The following is a 23,395-nucleotide window of genomic DNA, read 5'->3' as shown; positions in this document are numbered from 1 at the left end:
AGGCTGCCAGTGAGAAGACGGTGGCCCTCAGGGGCAGCAGGGAGGTCCGAGTACGAAGCAGGTAGCCACCGTGTGTCAGCCGGGGTGGGGGCCACCAGCATCGAAGGCCCTGGCCGGTGGTCAAGGAGCCAGGCCAGGAGGACGCAGGTGGGGGGGGTCAGGGACAGGGTCAGTGTGCTGTTCCGGGGAGTGAGGGTCGGTCTCGCCCATCCTGGCTTTGCAGATGGTGTTGAGTTTCTCCTTCTACGCTCCTTCTAGTCCCCACGCTACCTGAGAGCGGGGACAGACGGGGGGAGCTCAGGCCGAGGGAGGAGAGCCCTCAGGTAGCCATGGAAACAGCACAGCCAGACTCTGGGTTCCTTGGGACAGAAGCTGAGTCGTGTCCCATGGAAACAGCACAGCCGGACTCTGGGTTCCTTGGGACAGAAGCTGAGTCGTGTCCCCCGAAAGACGCGGTCAGCCCTGAGGTCTGGCACCTGTGACTGGGACCTTTGGAAACGGGGTTCACAGATGAGATGAAGGTCAGAGAGGTCGTTAGGGTGACTGGTGTCCTTAGGGGACAAGGAGAGCGCCCTGCCGCGGCTGGGACGATGCAGCCAAGGCCCAGGGTCCTCACTGACAACTTTCAGAGCAGCCTCGCCCTCCTGACCTGGACTGTGGTTTGGGCCTCCAGGCCCGAGAGGGAAAGTGTCTCTGCTGTCTAAGGTCCCCCGTGCGTGGTCCTTTGCGCGGTAGCCTCAGGACACCCCTATCCTCCCCACGGAGCCGTGCTGCCCAGGGGGTGCTGAGCCGGAGGACCGGGAAGCTGCCCAGACCCCAGACGTGACGGCGTCCGAGCCCAAAGTGCGGTCCGAACCGGGAAGTTCCCCTAAACGCCCCTTGGTTTGCTGAATGGTTTCCGGCCCCGCTGGGCTCCGGGTGGACGCGGGGCGGGAGCACTCCCTGGGGCGCCGCGCTTGGGAAGGGGCCCGGTTCCACGCGACGGGCCGCGACGGGACAGCGACTTCCTGTGGAAGGGCGCGGCCGCAGGGACTGCAGTGTGGAGGGCCGCGTCTGTGCTGGTGGCCGAGGCGCCGGCGGGCTGTCCCTGCGCCCGCGCCGCTGCGCTCTAGCCGCGGGGACCGACTGCGAACAGCAGGGGCCCAGCGCCGCCCTCCGCGCTTCTCCCGCCCCGGGCCGGGGGTCCGCCGACCCCGCCGCTGGCCACCGCCACGTCCAGCTCCGGGACCCTCCGTCCCCCGGGCCAGCGAGGCCAGCGCAGGGGACTCCCGGGGGCCACCAGGGCCAGCGCCACGCGGCACCGAGTTGGGGGGGTGACCCAGGCCGGCCTCCTCCTGACCCGCCCCCCGCCCGTGCTGGACAGGCTCGGAACCACACGGACCTGTTCTCTGGCAGCTCTGAGGTCAGGGGCCCTAAAGCCAAAGGGTCACCAGGGATGCGTCCCTTCTGGAGGTTCCGGGGGAGAATCTGTTTTCTGCTTTTTGTAGCTTCTTGGGGCGCAGCATCCTCGGCCCGCGGCCCCTCCCCCACCTTCATGACCGGCGGCATCTTCGCGGGTCCCTCTGACCCCTACCTCCTTCTTACAGAAACCCTGTGATAACACGGGGCCTCCCAGGTAACCCGGGATCACCTCTCACCTCAACGTCAATCCTGGCTGCAAAGTTCCTGTTACCAGACGAGGTGTCAAAGCCATGGGCATTAGGATGGGCACATCCTGAGGCCACCATTTTGCCAACTTCAGAGAGCAGAGGACAGAGAGGCTGGGGCTGGGCTGCTCTGCGGGAGCAGGGTCGGAAGCACCCCAAGACCCAGGGGTGCCCACGGCAAGGATGTGGTGGGTTTCTGAGCAGGGGCAGGAAGTGGGGCCACCGTGGAAGGCGTGGGGCCTCTCAGGCCCGACTCTCCCACGCCAGCCTCTCCTTCTAAGACTTGCGGCCTTCCTGTCCAGAGGAGAAGCTTTCCTTTCATCACCCGGGGAGGTAGAGAGCGCCGGGAGGCCACAGTGGGTGTGGGGAGCCCCTGCAGGGGACATCCTCGCCCGCTGTCCGGGCTGGGGCCGGCTGGGGGCCCAGACTCCTTCCAGGCCCTGCCGGCGGGGAGATGTGGCTGGAGTCAAGGCGAGCTCCGTGCGTCTTTGTGCCTCCCCGACGGTATTCCGGGAAGCCCCAGAAAAGGGGGAGATCCTGCCAGCGCCCTGCTCCAAATCCTGTGCTGTGGTTAGGGTCTGAGCAAGCTGGGACTGCCAGGGACACCAGCTGGGCGCAGTCGACTCAGGGAGGCCTTGGAGGACGGGCGGAAGCGTGGTCCGAGACAGGAGCTCTACCTGCCCGCCGTACAGCTGCTGCTCCCCGAGGGCATGGGCAACAGCCCTTCAGGCAGACGCTGTTAGTCTTGCCATTTCGGAGGTAAAGAGATGGAAGCAGAGAGCAGGTGACTGTTACCCCAATCCTTGAGGCCACCCCAGGAGAACCAGGCAACAGGCAGGGAGAGAGTTGCCCGGGTAGGATGTCTTGGTTTAACTTGCCTTTCCCCTCATTCTGCGTGAGCTTGAGCCTTTTACTCAGATGTTGAAGGGATTTTTTTTCTTTTTTTCTCATGAATCTCTGGTTCCTGTCCTTTGTCCATTTTCCTGTTGGACTACTTCCTGTGTTTTGTTTAAGATCTTATTTATTTATTCGAGAGAGAGAAAGTGCGCACAAGCAGGCGGAGAGGCAGGCAGAGGCGGGGGAGAAGCAGACTCCCCACCGGGCAGGGAGCCCGACGCAGGGCCCGATCCCAGGACCTCGGGATCATGACCTGAGCCGAAGGCGGACGCTTGATGACCGAGCCCCCCAGGCGCCCCTAAATAAAATCGTAAAAAGAAAAGTGGCTCTGAGAGCTCCTTCTACTGGAGCGTTTGGTCTGCTGTAGCATTACTACAAACATACTTTCCTAGTTTGTCCCTGATCTTGTATACCCCTCGATGGTGTTCGGTCATGTGCTCTTTGGTTCTGCGTAGGAGAATCTATCGACGTTTTCTCTAACGCCTTCTAGACAGTCAGCCTGTATGTTCTAGTGCTTTCTGGTCATTCCCATTAACAAGCATCCATCGACTCAGTGTTGATGGAGCGTGAGGTGGAAATTCCAAGCTGATCTTCCCTCAGGGGCCCGCACTGTTGTCCCCACACAACGCATTAGAGCCCACTGATATGAAGGGCTCCATTAGGACGTGCTGGTGCGTTTTCTGCTCTCTTCCCTCACTTTTGGACACGTGGTGCATGAGACGCAGCCCCAGTTTTCTGGCCGAGACACTGCTACGTGACGAGGTCGGGAGCCGAACTGCTAGCCGTCCACCGACCGTGCTTCCCGGACATTCGCTTCGTGATGGACCTGGATAGGCGATTACGTGGAGAAAAATACCACTGCCTTTAGGAGTCTTGCCAGTGGGCGGGGGTGAAGTCACGTTTGAAGGAATGTGTGGTAAAGCAAGGAAGACTGCCTGGAGGCGGGGGCATGGAAGTGCGGCCGGGCAGAGGAGGATAAGGTGGAGTGGAGTCCTGGGGCCCCGTCAGGCTTCCACTCTGGCTGAATAGTGGGGTGCCTGATGGGGAGGAGCCAGAAATCGGCCTCTTACCCACAGGAGGTGGGGTCACTGTCTGGCTCCAGCGCTCAAGGTAGCATTGACCCTGGTCACCTCCAAGGCTTGCTTCCAGCCTCCTGGCTGCTTGGGGGCAGCTGCCGCTGCGTTGGAACTGCTGTTATCAGCTGCCAGCTCGCTTGCCAGCAGGGAAAGGCCCCCTCCTCCTCCTCGCCCCCCGCCCTGGAGTCTGCAGTCTGACCCTGGTGCTCTTGGGCTCTGTGAGAAGGTGACCAGGAGGAAGCTTGGCGGCTCCTGTCCCCAAGTCTCCCCGGGCTCTTCCCCTGAGCAGACCCTACCCCGCCTCCACGGAACCCCTCCTCACCATGGCCTCAGCCTTGGCCTGTTCTACTTGAACAAACACTGACACCCCTTCTCACAGTTCAAGTCACATCCGCAGGATGGCCCCAGACTCTCGTAAGGTGCCTGAGACAACCCAGGATGCTCCTTTCTGGGATCACCTGTGGGCAGGGCCCGTGTCCCAGACCCGTGGGGGCGGTAAGTGTCCGGGAGCAAACCCACATGGGCTCACAGGGACAAAACCCCTCCTCCTGCCCCGTTTTTATTTCTTATTTTTAAGATTTTATGTTTTCATCTGAGAGAGACAGAGAAAGTGAAGGTGAGCGCAAGGGGGGGAGGGGGAGGAGGGAGAGGGAGACGCAGGCTCCCCACTGAGCAGGAGCTGAGGACCCCTGGGTCAGACCTGGCCAAAGGCAGACGCTTGGCTGACGGAGGCCCCAGGCGCGCCTGCCCCCGGGTTTAAATGTGGTCATTTTTAGTAACATATTTTAGTCCCGCACTGACCGCGAAACACGATCATCCCCCAGCGTCAGGCCAGCAAGTAGGCGGAGTGCATCTGAATTTCACTGTTTTAGTTTCCACGTTCTCTGGTTTCCAGCGCTGTCCTAAGACACGAAACTGTTCGAACAGCTTGTTTCTTTACCAAAGCGGATACCAGTTGGAGCTCTTAGATCAGAGAATATTCAAACCAGAAGAAATGTCATTCTTTTTCCCCTCTGGGCCTTCTGAGAAACTGTAGCTAAATGATAAGGGATTCATGGTTCCTGGTTAGCAGCTTCTCTGCGGGACGGTCTTGAGAAGCAAACAGGGTTTCCCTAACACTGGGTGTAGGTGGGAGTGCGGACCTGGGGCACTTACATGAGGCGTGGGATCCTTGAGCAAGGCTCAGAGTTTCCTTGCCCTCATTGGCCCTGCTTTTTGCCAACTGTGATGGCAAATGTGTTCTGGGGGCCCTTCCTGCTTTTTGTAAATTTCTGCTTCCCTGACTGCCGAGCCCTGCTCACCCCCCGCTCCGCGCCATGACTCTGCACAAACCCGAGTACGGCTCGGCCCCCCGCGCCCCCCACCCCATTCTTTCCTCGGCCGCGATACTTGTCACTGAGTCACTGAACACTTTACCTCGGGCCTGGCCGTGTTTATCTCTGGAAATGTGCTTGGTGGAGTCTCTGCCATCTGCCTCTGTTTACTCAGGATCTAATCCAGCTGTTTTCATTTTAAGTGGGGCTGGAGGCAGGAAATGCAGCCCATATACATTCCCGTTTTCTTGAACCTCCTCCTTCAGTAACAAAGCCCAAGCCGGGAACACCCCACCCCACACGCCAGACAGTTCGGGAGCCCCCGGGGCCGCTCACAGTCCTCACGTAGGAAGGAAGAGGGAGGCCCGCAGGTGCGTCCGTCAGCTCCGTCGGACATATTCTGGAGAAGCACCCGTGCTCAGGCAGAATTACTGCGGACAAAGGGTCAAATTCGGGAACTAAATGAAAAGGAACAAACAGAATGTTCCCCAGAGCCGGCAGAGAGGGGAAGCAAAGGTTCTCTCCTGGGAGGTCTGTGCAGGCAGCCCAGCTCTTTGCTCTCGCGAGGGAAGCCCGTCGTCATCCCCCGCACCCGGCTCCTGGCCTCCTGGACGCGGGTCGCTCCCCCTCTTCTGGCTGCAGCCTGAGCCTGGAGAGCCCCCGCGGACAGCCTCTGCACCCGCCCCCGCCCCCCACCTCCTTCGGGGTGCTCGCCGGCTCTCCGGCCCCTCCAGGCGGTGACATTCCGGTGCCCCCAACACAGCTGTCCCCACTGAGCGTGAGTCCCTGGTGGTAGGTGTTCTCAGGGTCACTGTTGCCGCTGGGTCCCAGGTCGCCGGCACTCACTGGGCGGACATTCCGGTGCGGTGCTGCGCCCGCTGAGGCGGAGACACTCCTGCGGGCCTCTGTGTCCTGGGACTTTTCACAGCTGCGGGCGTGGAGCAGCATGGACAGACCTTGAGCTGGGTGGCCTGGCCAGGACAACGTTGTCCCCTCCTCCCGGCTGTAGGCTCCTTCCTCCCCCTGCCCTCCATGCACCCCGTATCCTGGCCTCTGTCCCTCAGAGTCCGCAGACCTGGCTTCGACTGGAGGAGGGTCGGGTTAGTCTCCGCACCTGCCCAGGTGTCTCCCTGCCACAACACTGGGACGGTTCTGGTGGGGACACGGGCTCCTCCCGGGGGAGCAGTTAACGGCCTGTGTGGGACCCTGCCTTCGGGCCTGCACTCCTGCTTCCCCACATTCAGAGAGGCAGGCGCAGCCGCTTTGTCCCCCTTCCTGGGGAGGCGGCCTGGGAGGGCGGCAGGTGGCGGTGGGTGGGGCCTGGGCCAGGAGAGTGAGGAGCGACACGTCTGCCCCTCTGCCCGTCATCGCCTAGGCCGGGGTGAGTCGGCTGGGGGTCAGTGGGGTACTGCCGCCCTGGGGGGGCACTTTCCAGTGGGGAGGCGGCCAGTCAGCTCTCGTGCCCCTGGACCCCGGGTTCAGTAGGGCACAGCTGGGAGCCGAGGAAAACAGATGGGCTTCTGGAAGGTGGGAGAACCTTGGTCAGCCCCATCCTCCGGAGACAGCAAACAGGCTTGCCTGCTGTAGTGTTCTTCCCGACACCCCAACTTCGAGTCAGAAGCCCCTCTGTGTCCGTAGGGTGAGGTCCGGACCTGCTGAGGCTGGCAAGGCCCCTACTGGCCCTTTCCTCCGGGAAGCTTTTCTGTCCTGGAGTTCCATCTGCCAGAGAGCAGGGGTCCCTGCCCTGCCCCTTGCTGTCTCTCCAGCAGGTAGAAAGTGTTTGTTGAATGAATGAGTGAAGGAGCATCTAAGTGGTCCACAGGGAAGGGCCTGTTTCTGGCAGGATGACGAGGGCCGTTTGATTGTCTCAGGAAGCGTCCCCTCATGGGGCAAAACCAGATCTTGTAACCACAATTCACAAACTAGAGCCAGAATATCCTGAGGGCATATTCTTTGTATATAATGCACAGACCTTCCCTTGACTTTATTTTGCCGTTGGAAGTAAGAAGATGCCCCAGAGTGGGAACCCCTGAGGTCACCGGCTTGGATGGCCCAGTTTTGTCACCAGCCCTCTGCCTGGGCTCTGAGCCCTCCCCCCCGCCCAGGCTCTGAGCACCCCCCTCCAGCCCAGGACCCTGACTGGCTGGTCGCAGGGGCCACCTCCTAAAGCCTGAGGGCAGTCAGCAATGACCTTGAGCACCCATGGGCCTTTGGCCTTCCTTTGCATTCTGCTGGGCAACAAGTGTCTCAGAGGTAATTCTACATCCAGTGAAATCACGTTTTAAAAATCATTTATTGGGGCGCCTGGGTGGCTCAGTGGGTTAAAGCCTCTGCTTTCAGCTCAGGTCATGATCTCAGGGTCCTGGGATCGAGCCCCACATTGGGCCCTTTGCTCCACAGGGAGCCTGCTTCCTCCTCTCTCTCTGCCTGCCTCTTTGCCTACTTATGATCTCTGTCTGTCAAATAAATAAAATCTTTTTTTTAAAAGATTTTATTTATTTGACAGAGATCTTAAAAAAAAAATCACTTATTTTACAAGGAGCCTGTGCTTCCCTTTCCTCACTCAGTCGTCACTGTCCCAGATGCCGGGAGGGGACAGACTTTAACTCCCTGTGTGTGCATAGCAGGACCCAGGGTCTGGAGCTCAGTGGGTGTGAGGGGATAGGTGGGCATGGGCCAGGATAGGCTGGGACCCGACGGGGGGGGGGGGGTCCCTGCCTGATGCCGGGGGAGCTGGGAAGTGGCCCCAGGGCTGGTGGGTAGAGCTGTTCCCTGTGGGGAGAGGCCAGCGCGCTGCATGGGATTCTGAATCCCGAGATTCAGAATCGTCCCTGACCCACGTCCAGCCCCAGGGAGGCAGTAGTGTTTGATGTCATGGGCAGGAGGGGATATCTAGTGTCCCCAGACATGCGCACATCTCCCGGGCCTGTCCCTGTCTGGGCCTAGAGAAGGGCCGGCTCACCCCTGAGTGCCGGTGGGTCTGAAGGGGTGCGTCGCACCAGGGGGCCCACTGGGAAACAGAGGCTGCAGGGTTGTTCCTTGAAGCCACAGAGGGTGGCCTCAGACAGGCCCCGGGGGACAGGGCAGGCGGGGGGGGGGGTGTCCAGATGCCCCTCTCCCCGCCCCCGCCCCGTGCTGGCCTGAGCAGGGTCGGAAGCCAGCAGCGGCAAAGGCAGAGATGAGCGACTTGGAACCCTGCGGTCTGGGCAGTCCGTGCCTCAGTTTCCAGAGCTGGGAAAGGGGGTAACTGCACCGAAGCAGCCCTCCTGGGCCCCCGGTGTCTGCAGACGCTGCCCCCAAGGGAAGGCTCCTCCTGGGCTACCCCTGCAGGAGGCGGCAGCAGAAGGGGGCAGGATTGCAGGGCCCCCGCTGTCAGGGCTCCTGGGTCTCCTGCTGGGGGGACCGACCCTGAGCCCCTGGCCTGGACCCTGAGTGTCTGCCAGCCTCGGGTCCTCCCAGACGGCACGCGGGGTCCTTGGCTCGTGCGCGGGACTCCTCCCCTGTCCACGGTGTGGCCGTGCTGGGCACTGTGGCCCCCAGGCTGCATCCAGGGACAGCCCAGCCCCAGCAGGACGCCCCTCGCCGCCCTGCTCCTGTCTAGCTCAGGGGCTGGTTGTTCTGTCCCCCGCACTTGTCCTCTCTCCCTTCCCCCTGGACTCCTGACCCTGCTGGGGGCCTGGCCCACAGGTGGGTAGTCAGGGGATCTGAGGTCAACAGTGGGGGGGTCTCACCTACACCTCACAAACAGAAGGCTCAGGGCTAGGTCGGGGCACAATCAGAGGGGACCCCAGGCCCCCTAGGTCACAGTGCAGAGAGTAGGCTTGCTTGAGCCCTCGGTGGCTCCTTTTTTCTGTTTTAATTAATCCGATTTTCCATTTTAATGCACATGTTAATAATCTCAAACACTACAAAAAGTAGTAACATTTATTTTTTATTTTTTTATTTTTAAAAACATTTTTAAAGATTTATTTATTTATTTGACAGAGAGAGATCACAAGTAGGCAGAGAGGCAGACAGAGAGAGGGAGAAGCAGGCTCCCCACTGAGCAGAGAGCCCGATGCAGGCTCAACCCCAGGACCCCAAGATCATGAGCTGAGCCGAAGGCAGAGGCTTTAACCCACTGAGCCCCCCAGGCGCCCCGGCAGTCACATTTGAAGTGGACACGTGTCCCTCCCCTCTGCCTGGCTCTTCTCCTGAAAAGCCCGTGACAGCAGATCCAGGCCTCCCGCCCCGGACGGGGGTCTTGCTTGGGGGGGCCTCCTGGGTGATGTCAGTGCCCCAGGGCAGGTGCAGAGGGGACGTTCTGCTCAATCGTCTCCGTGTCCCTGAGCAGTGCCTCCCCGACTGTGGGACTGGGGAACGATCCCAGGCCGGGGTCCGTGTCCACCTGCCTCCCCAAGGCCCTGGTCTTCCTCCACCTTCCCTGGGGCCGGGCCGGACACGGCCCTTCGGCCTCTGTCGCTCGCTGTCTGCTGGGCAGCCCTGCCCTCACCCTGGGTCGCTCGCTCTGTTGGAGTGTCCCCCTCACTCCCTGAGCTCTGAGAGGGAGAGAGGCCCCTCTCAGCCATGTCCCCCCAGGTCTGGTGCAGCCACAGCTCCTGACCGGGGGCTGCTCCTACTCCGGGACGGGTGACTGAGGCCCAGGAGAGTCCTGCAGCCAGGGAGGAGGCTATGCCCCCACCGTGTCCCCGCCGAGGCTGCTGGCCCAGCTGGGTGTCCCTGGCCCTGTGGGGTCGGGACAGCTTGCTGCCGGCCGGAGAGAGAGCTCCCCAGCCCCGTGGTGGAGCCATCCCACAGCTAGCCCGGTCCCCCACATCCTCCTGATTTCGAAAGTCCCCATGGCTCAGCCAGAGGACATTCCGATCCGTGACCGCTTTCAGTCCTCTAACAGCTGGAATGTGGGGAGATCACCCGCCCCCCATGACATGCATAGAAACCAGGGCCTGAGCCTCTGGGCCGGGCTGGCACCAGCCCCGTTCCTATAACCGAGACAGGACAGGGCCCAATCCTGGGCCCCAGGGTGTGAGGGCACTGGGCAGGGCCTAGAAGACTGGGAGAGAGTGTCTGGGTGGGCATCCCTGGTCCTTGGGGGACAGGCTGCCAGAGGGCCGGTGAGCCCTCCGTGAGCCGCCAGCCCCCAGGCCCCTCACCCCTGACTCTCGATTCCTCGGTTCTGATGTTAGTAGACAACCTGAGAGCACCCCCACATTCCTGTCTGGGGGACCCGCTTTCTTGTGGCTGCCAGCCTACCCTGGGGGCCGGAAGCCCAGCCTGCAGGACAGGGGAACCCCAGGCCCAGGGGACGGCCGAGTGCACAAGGCTGACTGAGGGCTGGTGTGCATGCGTGTCTGCAGAAACCACAACCAGCTGACATGTGTAAGACATTACGCCCCTGGGTCCTGCTCTCCGCGGCAGTGATGCATTGCAGGGGCCCCGGGCGGAACTTGTTTTTAAAGAGGTGGGTTTTTATGCGAGAGGGAAACTGACTGGAGAGCTCTGGGGTGGGACGAACGAGAGAAACAGAAAACACCCCCCACCCCAGTCCTCGAACGAGCGGGAGCAGCAGCCTAGAGGCAGACAGCACTTGACATCCTGCCCATGGTGAGTCTTGGGGAGCCTGGGAACTGGGCCTGGGGCCAGAGCACTCAGGCCCTAGGTGGCCTGTCTCCTCCCATCCCCTGGAGAGCCGCCTGATGAGGCTGCATTCATTAGTGGGCACCAGCTGTATGCCCAGGGAGGCTCTGAGCGTGGCCTGGGGAGAGGCAGCAAGTTCAGGCAACAGAGGAGTGTGTTGTGAGTGGGGGGAAGGGAGGGCCCAGCAGGCTGGGTTCTGGGGTTCTTGGGTAGATAGATGGCAGGCAGAGAGGTAAGAAGGTCACTTCTGGGGGCGCCCGAGGGGTGCAGTCGGTGAAGCGTCTACTCTTGATTTCGGCTCAGGTCGTGATCGCAGGGTCCTGGGACTGAGCCCTGCATCTGGGTCTGTGCTCAGTGGGGGGTCGGCTTGAGGGTTCTGTCTCCCTCCCCTTCTGCCCCTCTCTCCCTGCTCTGTGTCTCTCTCTCAAAAAAAAAAAAAAAAAAGTTCACTTCTGGGTTTGGGGAGGTGGTGAGACACAGCCGGACCCCTCCCTTCCCAGCTGACCTCCTGGGAGCCCTGCTGTGTGGACAGTGGGTCAGGAAGCTCAGAGCAGCGGCGGGAGCCAGCAGCATTCCGTGGTCTCCCCAGGGGAGTAGAGGACAAGGCAGGACCAGGAGGGCTGTGGAGAAGCCACCAGCCTGAAGACAACGGTTGGGGGGACAGAGGGGTCATCTCTGCGGAAACGGGGGAGCAGAGGTCAGTGTGGCGGCCTCCTGGCTAGGCCTGGAAGGTTGAGGGGCTTAAGGACACTCCAGGGCCAAGGTAGTCTGGGGGAAAGGCTGGAGCCGGCCCTGCGCCCTGGAGGCCCCCAGGGACGCAACACCGTGCCCCTGCACCATCCTCCCTGCAAGGGTGTGGGACGTCTGAGCATTCCTGTCTGTGACGTCCACGGGCACGTGTGCGCATGCGTGGCCCCAGGCGGGCGTGTCGTGAGGTGTGAACGTGTGCCCGTGCCGGGACGTCTGGATGTGGACGTGGGCGGTGTCTCTGGGGGCGTTTGCATGCGTGTGCGGCGTGTCTCCACCACGTGTCACTCTGTCCAGGCCACGCGTTGGGGGCGCATGTCTGTGCGTGTGTGTTTCTGCATGTCGTGCTCACGCTGCAGAGCACACGTGTCTGTGAAGGAGGGCGCATCCTCCACGCTGCGGTGACCTACCTCTCTGGGCTGCTCCTCTGACCAGCTGGTGGGAGAGGCTTTCTTGGGTCCCCCGGGAGGAGGTAGTGTTGGTGGAATTCAGCTGGTAATTCCTGGTCCTGGGCTTCTGTGAGGGGCCCCAGGACCGAGGCCTCTGGTGGCCCCTGGCTGCGTGTGCGGGTTTGCACACAGGTCCTGCCGGCCGGTGGGGCGCGCCGCCTCCGCTGACGGGACAGCGGTCCCTGCGTGTGTTGTCCCCCGTGGCGCTGGCTGAGACGTGGTGGTTCTGTTCTGTTTCCATGTGTCTATTTTCACTGTGTTCCTTCCGCGTATGGCAGGGGCTGCTGACTTCTCAATAATAACACTTTTGCCTTGATTTCAACAAAAAGTGGTACGATTGCAAGCACACTGCTGAGCGCTCCCGGGAAAGCCGGGCTGGAGGCGAGGATTGGGTGGAGGCTGCTTGCATGGGACATGGCCATGGGCCAGGAGCGGGGAGGGTCTGCAGGAGGCCTCATCAGGGGGCCTCACGGTTCCTCCCAGGGACCAGCTGGGAAGAGCACTGGCCAGGCTTCACTCCCCTGTCGAGGGCCACCCACAGCAGGCCCATGTTGTCGAAACCGAGATGTGGGGCGGGCACGGGAGGCTTCTCCGGACTAGAGGGAGCAACCGTGGGGCACAGAGAAGGCAGCAGCTGGGAGTGGAAGGCAGAGCCGCTCTCTGTGAGGTTCGGATTAGTCATGCCCACTTCGCAGACGAGAAGACCGACGTCACTGGTGACCGGAAGTGGCCGGTGCGTCCGTTCTCTCCTGCTGCATAACAAATGGTCCCACGGCTTGGCAGCTGGTGCAGACCATCACGTTCACGCCCTCCTTTCCTGTGCGCCGGGACGGCATCAGGGCCTGGGGGCCAGCTGCTCTCTGCCCCCGGGTCTGGGCCTCAGCTGGAAGCCTTGGAAGTGGTGCTGAGATCACCAGGAAGCTTGTGTCTGTCTGTCAGCCGGGACCACACTGGGGCTGTTGGCAAGAACACAGCCAGGCCAGGTGTCCGGGGGACGGAGCCAGGCAGGAGCACAGAAGTTACGGCTGCCACCTTCTGTCAGCCAGGAGGTTCGAGGCAGTCGCCTCTCCACGGAGCACTCAGCGTTGCACCGTGAGGGTAGTCTGTGGCTGGGAGGCTCCGCCGCAGCCGACTCCGGGAAGCGCGGCCCGCCACGGCGTGGGGTCCTAAGTCGGGACTGTCTCGTTGTGAAGCACGTGCTCTTCGCAGAAGAGGCCTCCCCCCTCCTTATCTCTCTCCTCATAGTGAGTCCTTAAAAATGAATGGCCTGGGCCAGGCCGGCCCCTGGCTCTCTCCCGGGACCGCTCCGCACGAGGATGTGGAAGCTGGATGCCACACAGCCCCGCAGCAAGGGGAGGAGATTGGAGAAGCGGACGCCAGGAGAAGTCTTCCCAACGTCCTCACCCGCCTCCTCCAGGGGGTCACGGGAGGGCAGACCCTTGTTCTTGTATATTTGGGTAAGAAGACGAGAATCCAGAAGAGCTCACATCAGAGAGAGAGGGTAGTCAAGCAGAGGGGCAGAGGCAGAGGGAAAGGGAGAAGCAGGCTCCCCGCTAAGCCGGGAGCCCAGGGTGAGGCTGGATCCCAGGACCCCGGGGTTGTGACCTGACATGAAGGCAGATGCTTCACGGACTGAGCCCCCCCGACTTCCCACATACCCGCTGCTAAGGAACGATTTAAGCACCAACCCTGACGAAATAACATAACCCAAAAGGAGAGCTAGGCGCATAGTGGAGACATTAAGAGGAAACCATAGAGCCAAAGTAAGGGGCCACGAGAGATGAAGCCCGGCACTTGGGAGATTGAGACTATGGTAATAGCACCCGGGGAGGAATAAAGAAAGGCCACCAGAAACGCCAGGGTGAACGACAAAGCCGTACGGGGCAAACAGGCTCACACGTGAGTTCAGAGCGCCTTGACCCACGGGGCGTCGTTCTGGGAGGCTCACGCGTTAGCACTTCCAACAGGACCATGGTGACTTCTGTTCTGCAGAGAAACCAAGGCCGAGGGCACAGCAGCCTGACCCCAAGCCCACTCAGCCTCGCTGCCTCGTCCCCCACAAGTTATGAGCCGGACAAAGGAGTGATGGGGAATGGGACCCTCAGTGTGGGCCTCAGCCTCTGCCCAGACGGCTTGCCCTCCGGCTCGGAGCCGGCTCACCCTCGCTGTGACGCTCAGAACCGCCGTGACATCTGAACAAGGTCACATAGGGCCTCCCATGTGTTGCTGACCCCAGTGGCCTGGAGGCCTCTCCTCTGAGTAGCGCCCAAGGGAGTGTGGTCACGGGCACAGCTCAACTCCTGAGAGGCTGCTCTCTGTCCTGAGCAGCCGGCGTTAGGGGACAGAGTGGGCCTCCCAGAGGCTCGTGCCGGTGGAGCTGTGTCGGAGTTGGGCACAGAAGGGGAGGTCAGAATACTGGCCCTGTCTTCACTTGAAAGTTTATCTTTTATTCATTTTTTTTTTTTTTTGCACAAGATTTTGATTTTCAGAAATACTGCACTGATATACTATTTCCTTTGAGGACTGAAGTATGGGAGAGCCCCTCCACCGAGGAGTTTGCGCCTGAAGCCAGGGCTCGCCTCTCCTCACGCTCCACTGGGCTCCCCGGGTACTGGGGAGAACCAGGGAGCCAGCTCGAGAGGACCGAACCCTGCGAGTGCGAAGAGGAAGTCCAGGGACAACGAGCAAAGCTGGCCCTAAAGTCAGGGCCGTCAGAGCCCATCATTCAGGTGAATTCTGAAAAACAGAGAAGATCAAAATCAAGGCTCAGGAGGGTTTCCAAAGGACGGACACCTGGGCCATTTGGGGACGGATGAAGGGAAGGAGAACTCACAGACCCACAAGACCGTGTACGAACAAGGAGCAGACCCGAGCACACGGTCGCGGTGCTGGACGGCGGACGCGGGTGGGTCAGGCTTGTTACCCGTGTGAACTCACAAGGGTGTCAGCGTGCCTGGGGAACAGCCCAAGAAAGTAAGACAAGTGAGACATAAATTCAAATAAGTATCTACCAAGAGAAGAGAAAATAAGGAACTTCCTGAGTGGGAGAGATACGGAATTGAAATAACCTGAAAATTATGGCAAAAGTAAGAACCTGCGGAGGGGCCAGGGCAGGACAGGAAAGAGCAGACCGGCTGGAACATATTTAGACGCGCTCAGATGAGGCTAAGAAATACAATCCCATCATGTGCTCTTGGGATCCAACTCAGAAGCAAGAAGGAGAGTTAGAAATAGAGACAGGAAAGTAGAGGGGGCACTCGTTACTAAGGGCAGAGAACGGATTCCAGGAGAGGTTCTCAGAGAAGGGGAGCTCTCAGGGGGAAGGCCGGCCCGCAGCCACCGGCAGACCAAAGCCCACCCACGAAGTGGCATCCAGGTCTCGAAGAGATTGTCATGGAGGCCGGAGGTAAGGGATGCCCGAGTCTGCAGCAGGTCCCAGCGGAGGGCACGCAGGTGCGTGTCTCCTCCACGGGGACTCCTGGTTCCAACGGGCCCTGGGCTTCCTCGCAGCACCCCATCGCCCTCTACTGTGGTCTGCCGAGAGCCCGGAGTGTGGGCCTGGACTCTGTTCCTCACCCATCAAGGCAGGTCTTCTCTGGTCAGGGCTGGGTGAGGCTCAAACCCCCAGGCCAGGTTCAGGGGAGACCCCGGGGTCCTGGCAGAGAAAGTCGTCCGTGGGGACTGGGGCCTGGGGCACAAGGACATCCCTGCATCCCAGGGTCGCGTCTCCTCCCCGGGCGCTCCCCTCCGCTCCGCCGGCCCCAGTGGGCCTTCCCACCACCGCCGCAACAGGGAGAAATGGGCAGAGTTCCAGGCTCAGCCACTCCGCTCCTGGTGGCCAGCCGGGGCTGGGACGCGACCTCCCCTCTCAGGCGAGCAGCAGGGCCCATCCTTGGAGGTGGGGCGGGCACAGGGGTGCTCCCCAGGGAAGTTCTGCTTGAGGCTCCAACGCCGTCCAGGGCAGAGACCTCAGGGATCCTGGTGAGGGCGTAGGGTCCGTGTGCCCCCACCACCCGAGAGGGCCTGGGGCGGACTGGGGTCTCTCTTCCTCACCCACACCTCTCACCAGCCTTCCTGGCCTGGCTCGCTCCCAGCCCTGCTGTCCCCCAGAGTCCTGGATGCTGGCCCAGCCCTGGGACCAACCCTCTGGTCTCAGCAGGGACTGGGCTCTGAGAGCCCCGAGTGGGCAGCAGGGCCGAGAAACGCGGACACCCCAGATTTCTGACCCAAGCCCCCACAGCTGGCCAGTCGGCCAGAAGCCTGCAGCCAGGCAGTGGGCGGCGGAGACGTCTGTGAGCTGCAGGGCCCCGTGCTGGGGAGGGGGGTGTGGTGGGACCCCCCCGGGGGGGGACCGTGTGCCATCCTCTGCGTTCACGCCCTTGTAAGGGCAGACACGGGGTGCATCACGGAGGGCAACTCTGACCGGTGTCAGTTCTTTGCAGATGTCGGTCCGCAGGTTGCGGTGAGAGTAAGGACGCAGTTAACACTCGTTGACCCCTCCCAAGTCTGCCCTTTCACCCAGCCTTGGGTGCTCCCCTGGGTCAGTGGCCTGTGACAATGCCTGGGCCGGGCTGCCAGCGCCCAGGGGCCAGGACTTTCCCTCTGCCCAGCCCACCCCCTTCCCAGGGAAGTGCTGGTTACTGATTGAACGCGGGAGCTTGGCGCCGACGGCTCCTGGCGGGGATCGCCCAACCGAAGACCTCTGCTCCCCCTTCTGCACGCAGAGCAGCTCCTTGCAGAGCAGCCGGGCTCTGCGGGGCCCCCAGCAGCAAGGTCCAGACGGACGCCCCACAGCGTGGCGAGCAGGCTCCTGCGGACGGTAGCATGCGGACGGTCTGGTGGCTCTGGCCCCTCGTGGCCCTCTGCTCCGGAGACCAGTTCCGGGATGAGGCTGAGAAGATCCTGCGGACCACACCTGTCATCGACGGGTAAGCCACCACTCGTGTGACAGGGCTGGGGATCGGGGCTGGAGGGGACAGCGGCTCTCATGCCGCTGACGCGAGGACAGCCGTTCTCTGCCGTGAGTCGGGGTCTCCATCCACAGCGTGACCCTTCCCCTTTGCTGGTCTCGGCTCCTTCTGAGGTCTCTGAGGGCCCCCCAGAGTGTCAGCAGGAATGGAGCAGGTCCAAGACCCCAGGCCCTCAGCAGCTCCTGGGGTGCCCTACGTCCTGCCCCCCGGCACCCCAGGGGCCAGATCCCAGCTCAGAGTGGGTGTTGGGTATGGAGGGTCGGAGGTGTTGTGGCCTGGCCCCAGGTATGCCTCCAACTAGCCACATAGCCCAGGAGCTATTGTTCCTCTCGGGCAGCTTCTTCCCTGGAAGCTGCAGGGGAGAGCGGCATCTACCGTGGGCCCCGGGGAGGCCTTTCCTGGGCCTCTTGACCTTCCTCTGAGACTTCTCTCGTTCCCCTCCCTCTCCTGCTTCCCCTGGAGGAGACCTCATCAGGCCCCAGACCCTTGGGTCCCTCTGCGCTGTGTGCACATCTTGACCTCTCCCGTGCACTCACTGACCCACCCGTTCCTGCTGACCCCTTTCCAGCCCCCATATCCACCTCCACCGGGTCACCAGCGAGCCTCTGACTGTCGTGGCTTCCACCACAACAGCTGAGGTCTGCTCTCAATGCTGTGGCCAGAGGGAGTCTGGGAGACACTGTCCTCCTGGCTCAAAGTCCCTGCCCGCCATGGCTCCCACTGAGCTCGGAGTACGGCCAGAGCCCTCCATCGGCCTCCGAGACCCCTCCCTGCCACCCTTGGCCATCCCCACGCCCCTGGATGCTCCAGGCAGGCTCCCCCGTCCCTGCTTGTCCTCATATCCATGCTGCCACCCCCCCTCCTCCCGGGCTCTGCTGACCTGTGTGCAATGCCAGCTGCGCGCCCCAGACCTCCCACCCTGGCTGCCCTTCCTGCTGCCGCTCCCCGCAGACCCACGGAGAGCCCGCCTCCCTTCCCTGCGCGTCCCGTCCGCAGAGCGACCGGCGGCACACTGGCACACCCTCGGGGCGGGGGGGCATGTTAGGACTGCTCCCGTGTGTCTCTGGCACCCAGCAAGCGATCAGTGAATGTTACAGTCATTGTTACATTTTGGCAGATGCTCTGGGCTTTGTCGGTCACAAAACTCTGCAAGTAAAGAACAGAAAATGGGCTGTGTCCTTCTAAGGGAGCCCCAGGGAGCTGTGGCAGCCCCGGAGAAGGGAGGGGCTGCCGGAGACTAGTGTGCACCCCGCTGTCCTTGCTTTCTCCCCCGTGCCTCCTTGCTGGCTCCAGGGTCCCCTCACGTGTGCTCCGTGGGGGATGAAGAAGTGTGTGCAGGGGCTGCTGCCCTGGGCTCCCACCCTGGACGGAGCCCCTGCTGCCCGGTAGGAGGCCAACAGTATGAGACTGGGAAGGTGCTCTGCTCCTTCATTCTGAGGGGCTGGAGGAGGGCAGCTGGGCACAGAGAGGGAGGTCTGGGCACAGGGGTTGGGGGTCCAGAGGCCTGTATGGGGGCATAAGATGGATCAAAGAGCCTAGACAGCCAGAATATGCAGGCAACTGGGATTCGGGGATCTGGGATTGTCCAAAGAGCAAGTTAAGACTAGACTGATAGGACCAAAACCAATACTGGCAGGTAGGGTAGGGTTAGCTACTGGCATTACTCGTGCAGGGGAGAGACCCAAGGAAGTGGTTTCAGCAAGAGAAATCTAGAGGCAGTCCTGACACAGTGTTCTATAAAGGAACATGGTGACCATCATTCCCGTAGTCGCCTCGTGGTGCAAAGTGGCTGCACCGGCTCCAGCCTTTACATCTGCATGCTGGCCAGCAGGAATGAGGAAGGACACAGAAAGGGCAGAGTGAGCAACAGCTGTCTGTCAACCAGAGCTTTTGGAAGCTGCCAAGGGGCGGAACTTAGTCACATGGCCACACCCGGCTATTAAGCGGCAGGAAAGTATCTATTTCAAATGGCCATGCTCCCTGCTAAAAATAGGGGGCTTGGGGGACGCCTGGGTGGGTCAGTCAATGAAGCGTCTGCCTTAGGCTCAGATCATGATCCCAGGGTTCTGGGATCGAGTCCTGCGGTTGGACTCCTAGCTCAGCGGGGAGCCTGCTTCCCCCTGCTTGTGCTCTCTTTCTCCGACAAGTAAGTACTCTTAAAAAATTAGGAGTTGCTCTTACCCAGGAAAAGGTGGAGGATGGGCAACAAGCCACCAGCAGTCTCCTACAATATGCAGCTGTCCTTTAAGTGTGGGGAACTCTCACCTCCCCCCTTGGAGCAGGGACCGTGTCCTCAGATCATCACAGGGACACCGCCCCTGCCACACAGATAAGGAGGGCGGGTCCCGCAGGCTCCGGAGCAGCAGTGCTGACCGCTGACCGCAGGGCGAAGGTGGCCTCTGTTCCCCACCCTGGGCTCCGGTGGAAGGGCCCCTCCCTTCTGGAGGGCTCCTGGCGGGTGGCTAGAGGGTGGGGCCTCCTCAGGACAGGTGTAAAGTCCTGTCCAGGGGCCCCGCCCAGCCCTGCCCCAGGCAGCACCCAGCGGCACCCGGGCTCTGGCCGTTCACCTTCCCGTCCACCTCTCGGTGATCAGAAGTGTCCTGACCTCCAGCCCACACCGTCACATCAGAACGCATTAGTGGCCGGAACCCCCAGGAGAGCAGGGGCGGCTGGCCCGCGAGGCCCGGGTCCTAGCAGTTACTCATCTACCTCGGGCTCCCCCACAGGTGTTGGGCAGTCCAGGCTCGGCGGATTCAAGCGCAGACTCCGAGGCGCAGGACTGAGCGGGGGCCTGAGGCTCTGCACTTCCCATCAGTTCCCTCTCCACCCTGAGATCTCTACTGAGCAGAGAGCCCAATCCCTCTCTCTCTGCCTGCCTCTCTGCTACCTGTGATCTCTGTCAAATAAAAAATCTTTAAAAAATATTTTATTTATTTGACACAGAGCGATCACAAGTAGGCGGAGAGACAGGCGGGGCGTGGGGGGAAGCAGGCTTCTCAATGCGGGGCTCGATCCCAGGACCCTGAGATCATGACCTGAGCCGAAGGCAGAGGCTTAACCCACTGAGCCACCCAGGCACCCCAAGGATTTCATCTCTAACTTGGGAAGACAGACAGGGTCAGGGTCTCACACCCAGCTACCCAGGGTCAGCCAGCCCTACTCACGAAGCCTGTTTGAACTCCTGCCCCTGCTGCCAGGGCCGCTTCTCCCTCTCCATGGGGACAGTCCTCAGAGGGAAGACCCCCCAGAGGCGCTCTCAGCTCCCAGTCCCCTGGGTGGAGCCCCTGGGAGCAGCTACTCTGTGCCGGGCAGGTTTAGCTAAGGAGCCCTGTACCACCCTGTGGCTGGCTCCAGTCCACGTGGCCATCCTGCCTGCCTCTGACCCTCTCTTCTGGCCTCCCCCAGGCACAACGACCTTCCGTGGCAGCTGCTAACCATGTTCAACAACCAGCTGCAGGACAAGGCGGCCAACCTGACGAGCCTCGCCCAGACCCACACCAACATCCCTAAGCTCAGGGCTGGTTTTGTGGGGGCCCAGGTATGGCCCAGCTCAGCCCCGCACTGGCCTCTGCCTGGGTCCTGGCTACGGGGCTAGCCCTCACTTGCGGGGGGTACACCTGGGAACCTTAGGGCCCCGAGCCTTCAGGGGGTCTCCGAGCCACACAGGCCAGGGGAGGGCTTCCGAGACAGGAGGGAAGCGGGACGCGGGCATGTGGGCGTGGGGCCGAGCCTCAGCGCCCCGCCCCTCTCCCTGGGCCCCCAGTTCTGGTCTGCATACACCCCCTGCGACACCCAGAACAAGGACGCCGTGAGGACGACCCTGGAGCAGATTGACGTCGTTCACCGCATGTGCCACATGTACCCCGAGACCTTTGTGTGCGTCACCAACAGCACAGGTGGGTGCCGGTGCGGCCCGCCCCCCAGCCCCTGCGGCTCCCCACCCCAGCCCGGCGCCGCTCAGGGGTGCCCTCTGTGGAAGCCCCGGGACACCCCGGGCTGCCCCCAGCTGGCTATCCTCGCAGGCATCCGGCAGGCCTTCCAGGAGGGGAGGGTGGCCAGTCTCATCGGCGTGGAGGGTGGCCACTCCATCGACAGCAGCCTGGGCGTCCTGCGGGCTCTCTACCACCTGGGCATGCGCTACCTGACCCTCACCCACAGCTGCAACACGCCCTGGTAAGGGCCCCCAGGGACGGCCCGAGCCGTACGGGAGGGTCCTGGGCCCGGGGTCCGACATGAGCCCTTCCTCCCGCACCTTCCTGTCCTAGGGTGGGGGTCGGGGGGTGTCTGGGACATGGGCAGACCAGGATGACCACTCTGCCTCTGGGACACCTGCTGTCCCCTTTCCCAGGGCTGACAACTGGCTGGTGGACACCGGAGAGGACCAGGCCCAGAGCCAAGGCCTGTCCGACTTTGGCCAGGTGAGGGGGGGCATTCGGCAGGGACCACAGTCCCCCTTGGAGACGTGACCCAGCAGACAGGGTCCTGCGTCTCGGGCCCTTGGCTGACAATCCGCTGGAGCCGGCAGGACCCACCCCAGGGCGGGCACGTGCCGGAAAGTGCAGGGCTCCCCCAGCCCCGAAGAGTTCACGAGCATGTGGCCCAGCAAGGGAACCTTGCCCAATCCCGCCCCCCATGCCCAGACTGGTCAGGGGAGCTGCAGCGAACCCCACAGGGCCGTGCAAACGGCGGTGTGCCCAGTGCAGCCTTGCTGGCCCCGTGGCCGTGTCCATGCAGAGCGTGGTGAGGGAGATGAACCGACTGGGCGTCATCGTTGACCTGGCCCACGTGTCCGTGGCCACCATGAAGGCTGCCCTACGTCTGTCCAAGGCTCCCATCATCTTCAGCCACTCCTCAGCCTACAGCCTGTGCAGACACCGGCGCAATGTGCCCGATGACGTGCTCCAGCTGGTGGTGAGGGGCTGCGGGCCAGGGCGCGGGGGTCTGGCCTGCGGTGCCTCTCCTGCGCCCACAGCTGTGCCCTTGTCCTGAGCAGAACCAGACAGGCAGCCTAGTGATGGTGAATTTCTACAACGACTATGTCTCCTGCCAAAAGGAGGCCACCCTGTCCCAGGTAGCAGGTAGGTGGACGAGAGCGGCCACAGCTGTGGGCGGGGAGGGCGGGGGAGGGTGGCTGCTGGGACCCGCCCCTGCTGCCTTCTTTGGCAGACCATCTGGACCACATCAAGAACGTGGCAGGAGCCGGAGCCGTGGGCTTTGGTGGGGACTATGACGGTGTTTCAAGGTAAGGGGCAAAGCCGGGGTCCTGTAGAGGAGCCAGGAGGGTCAGCCCCCCCCCCCAACACGTCAGGAGGGGCTGAAGCTAGGATGTGTGTGACTGCGGACAAGCCCAGCACGTCTCCCTCTCAAGGCGTGGGAAGCTCTGATTTGTGGGGAGGAGGAAGGGCCGAGGCCCTGACCCTGGTTCTCTCCGCCCTCACCTCAGGCTCCCCTTGGGGCTTGAGGACGTGTCCAAGTACCCAGACCTGGTGGCCGAGCTGCTCAGGAGGCAGTGGACAGAGGCAGAGGTCAGGGGCGCGCTGGCCAACAACCTGCTCAGGGTCTTTGAGGCCGTGGAACAGGTGAGGACGGTTTTGCTGTCCGGAGTCAGCCCTCCCGGCAGGCGGGCAGGCCGGCAGCCCCCGTGTCTGTCCCCAGGTGAGCGACCACGCGCGAACCCCCGAGGAGGTGCCCATCCCCCTGGGCGAGCTGCAGGGCTCCTGCAGGACGACGTACGGCTACTCAGAGGCTCCCAGCTTCCACCGCCCGCCGGGGGCCCTGCTGGCCTCCCTCAGCACCGTCCTCCTTGGCCTGTGTCTTCTGTGATGCCCTGCGGTCTGGACCTCAGGGGCTCCTACAGCTCTGGGGAGACCGTGGCCACGGGGCAGAGAGATGCCAGGTAGCGCTCCCCACGCACAAGACCTGGCCTCTCCCGAGCACGTAGCTGGGCCCCCCCGAGGCAGCGCTACCATCAATAAAGGCAACGACCCTTCTGAGTCAACAGGGTGTGTGTCCTCGGCACCCCAGCCCTGGAGGGGGTCTCCTGGGCATCCAAGGGCAGATTCTGTAAAAACGGTCCCAGGCTGGACCTCAGGACACAGCAGCACCTGGGTCCTGGGAGAGCAGGGTCAGAAAGGGCTCGGGGTCTTCGAAAGAGCACAGCAGGGGCCCTGCCTCCATCTCGGAAAACACCACGTGGGCTGCGGCTGCCCCTCCCCCGCACCCCCCACCATGATGCACGCCCGTGTCCCACCCCCCACACGTGTGCAGCCCATCCTCACGCCACGTGTTGCCCACAGCCCGCCCCTCGGCCCTGCTCCCCCGTTCTAGGCTGGAGCCCCTACGAACACGGCGCCCGGACAGGTACAGGCTTTACTGCCGCGGGAGGAGCCCCCCGCCGTGGTGCTCTGTGCCCTAAGGTGCCCGCAAGTGAGTGCGCAGCGCCGTGCGGTGGGGTTGTGCGGATCACTTTGGAGGGATTTAACGTTAGAGCGTTTCTGTCCTGAGGTGGCCGGGGCCCGTCCACAGCCCCCACTCTGTCACAGGGGCTTTTCTGGCAGAGGCCGCGGGAAGCGGGTGCCCAGTGCACTAACCGTCACCACCGCGGAGAGCCCACCGCTGCGGATGCCACCCAGAGCCTGACCCGGTCCCGGGGGCTCACGGCCG

General features: G+C 62.3%; 2 protein-coding genes across 2 annotated transcripts; one reads left to right on the top strand and one right to left on the bottom strand.

Annotated features, from left to right (window-relative positions):
- Nucleotides 1-5,065: 5,065 nt before the first annotated feature.
- LOC123931185 (translation initiation factor IF-2-like) lies at nucleotides 5,066-6,300 on the bottom strand. Its single transcript, XM_045988044.1, has 2 exons — nucleotides 6,047-6,300; nucleotides 5,066-5,860 (listed from the first exon to the last, which is right to left on the bottom strand). The coding sequence occupies exons 1-2, from the start codon at nucleotides 6,298-6,300 to the stop codon at nucleotides 5,512-5,514; spliced, it is 603 nt and encodes a 200-aa protein (XP_045844000.1). The 3' UTR covers nucleotides 5,066-5,511.
- A 4,092-nt stretch (nucleotides 6,301-10,392) lies between these two features.
- DPEP1 (dipeptidase 1) lies at nucleotides 10,393-22,730 on the top strand. Its single transcript, XM_045987556.1, has 11 exons — nucleotides 10,393-10,533; nucleotides 16,487-16,690; nucleotides 20,138-20,270; nucleotides 20,496-20,628; nucleotides 20,755-20,905; nucleotides 21,081-21,150; nucleotides 21,467-21,643; nucleotides 21,726-21,810; nucleotides 21,899-21,974; nucleotides 22,176-22,311; nucleotides 22,388-22,730. Exons 2-11 carry the CDS (start codon nucleotides 16,587-16,589, stop codon nucleotides 22,553-22,555), a joined length of 1,233 nt encoding a protein of 410 aa, XP_045843512.1. The 5' UTR covers nucleotides 10,393-10,533; nucleotides 16,487-16,586; the 3' UTR covers nucleotides 22,556-22,730.
- Nucleotides 22,731-23,395: the final 665 nt, after the last annotated feature.

The sequence above is a fragment of the Meles meles genome, chromosome 19 (assembly GCF_922984935.1).
Source record: "Meles meles chromosome 19, mMelMel3.1 paternal haplotype, whole genome shotgun sequence".
In the NCBI taxonomy this organism is placed as follows: domain Eukaryota; kingdom Metazoa; phylum Chordata; class Mammalia; order Carnivora; family Mustelidae; genus Meles; species Meles meles.
Note: the sequence above shows the minus strand (reverse complement) of the source record. Positions and strands in the feature narration are given on the sequence as shown.

What these genes read in the sequence shown, in the direction of transcription:
- LOC123931185 (XM_045988044.1), bottom strand. Translation starts at nt 6,300, where the DNA reads ATGACGGGCAGAGGGGCAGACGTGTCGCTCCTCACTCTCCTGGCCCAG. An exon ending in GCAGGGAGACACCTGGGCAG is followed by an intron (nt 5,861 to 6,046) that starts GTGCGGAGACTA and finishes CCACGCCCGCAG; the next exon opens with CTGTGAAAAGTCCCAGGACA.
- DPEP1 (XM_045987556.1), top strand. Translation starts at nt 16,587, where the DNA reads ATGCGGACGGTCTGGTGGCTCTGGCCCCTCGTGGCCCTCTGCTCCGGA. An exon ending in GCCTGTCCGACTTTGGCCAG is followed by an intron (nt 21,151 to 21,466) that starts GTGAGGGGGGGC and finishes GTGTCCATGCAG; the next exon opens with AGCGTGGTGAGGGAGATGAA. An exon ending in CACCCTGTCCCAGGTAGCAG is followed by an intron (nt 21,811 to 21,898) that starts GTAGGTGGACGA and finishes CTTCTTTGGCAG; the next exon opens with ACCATCTGGACCACATCAAG.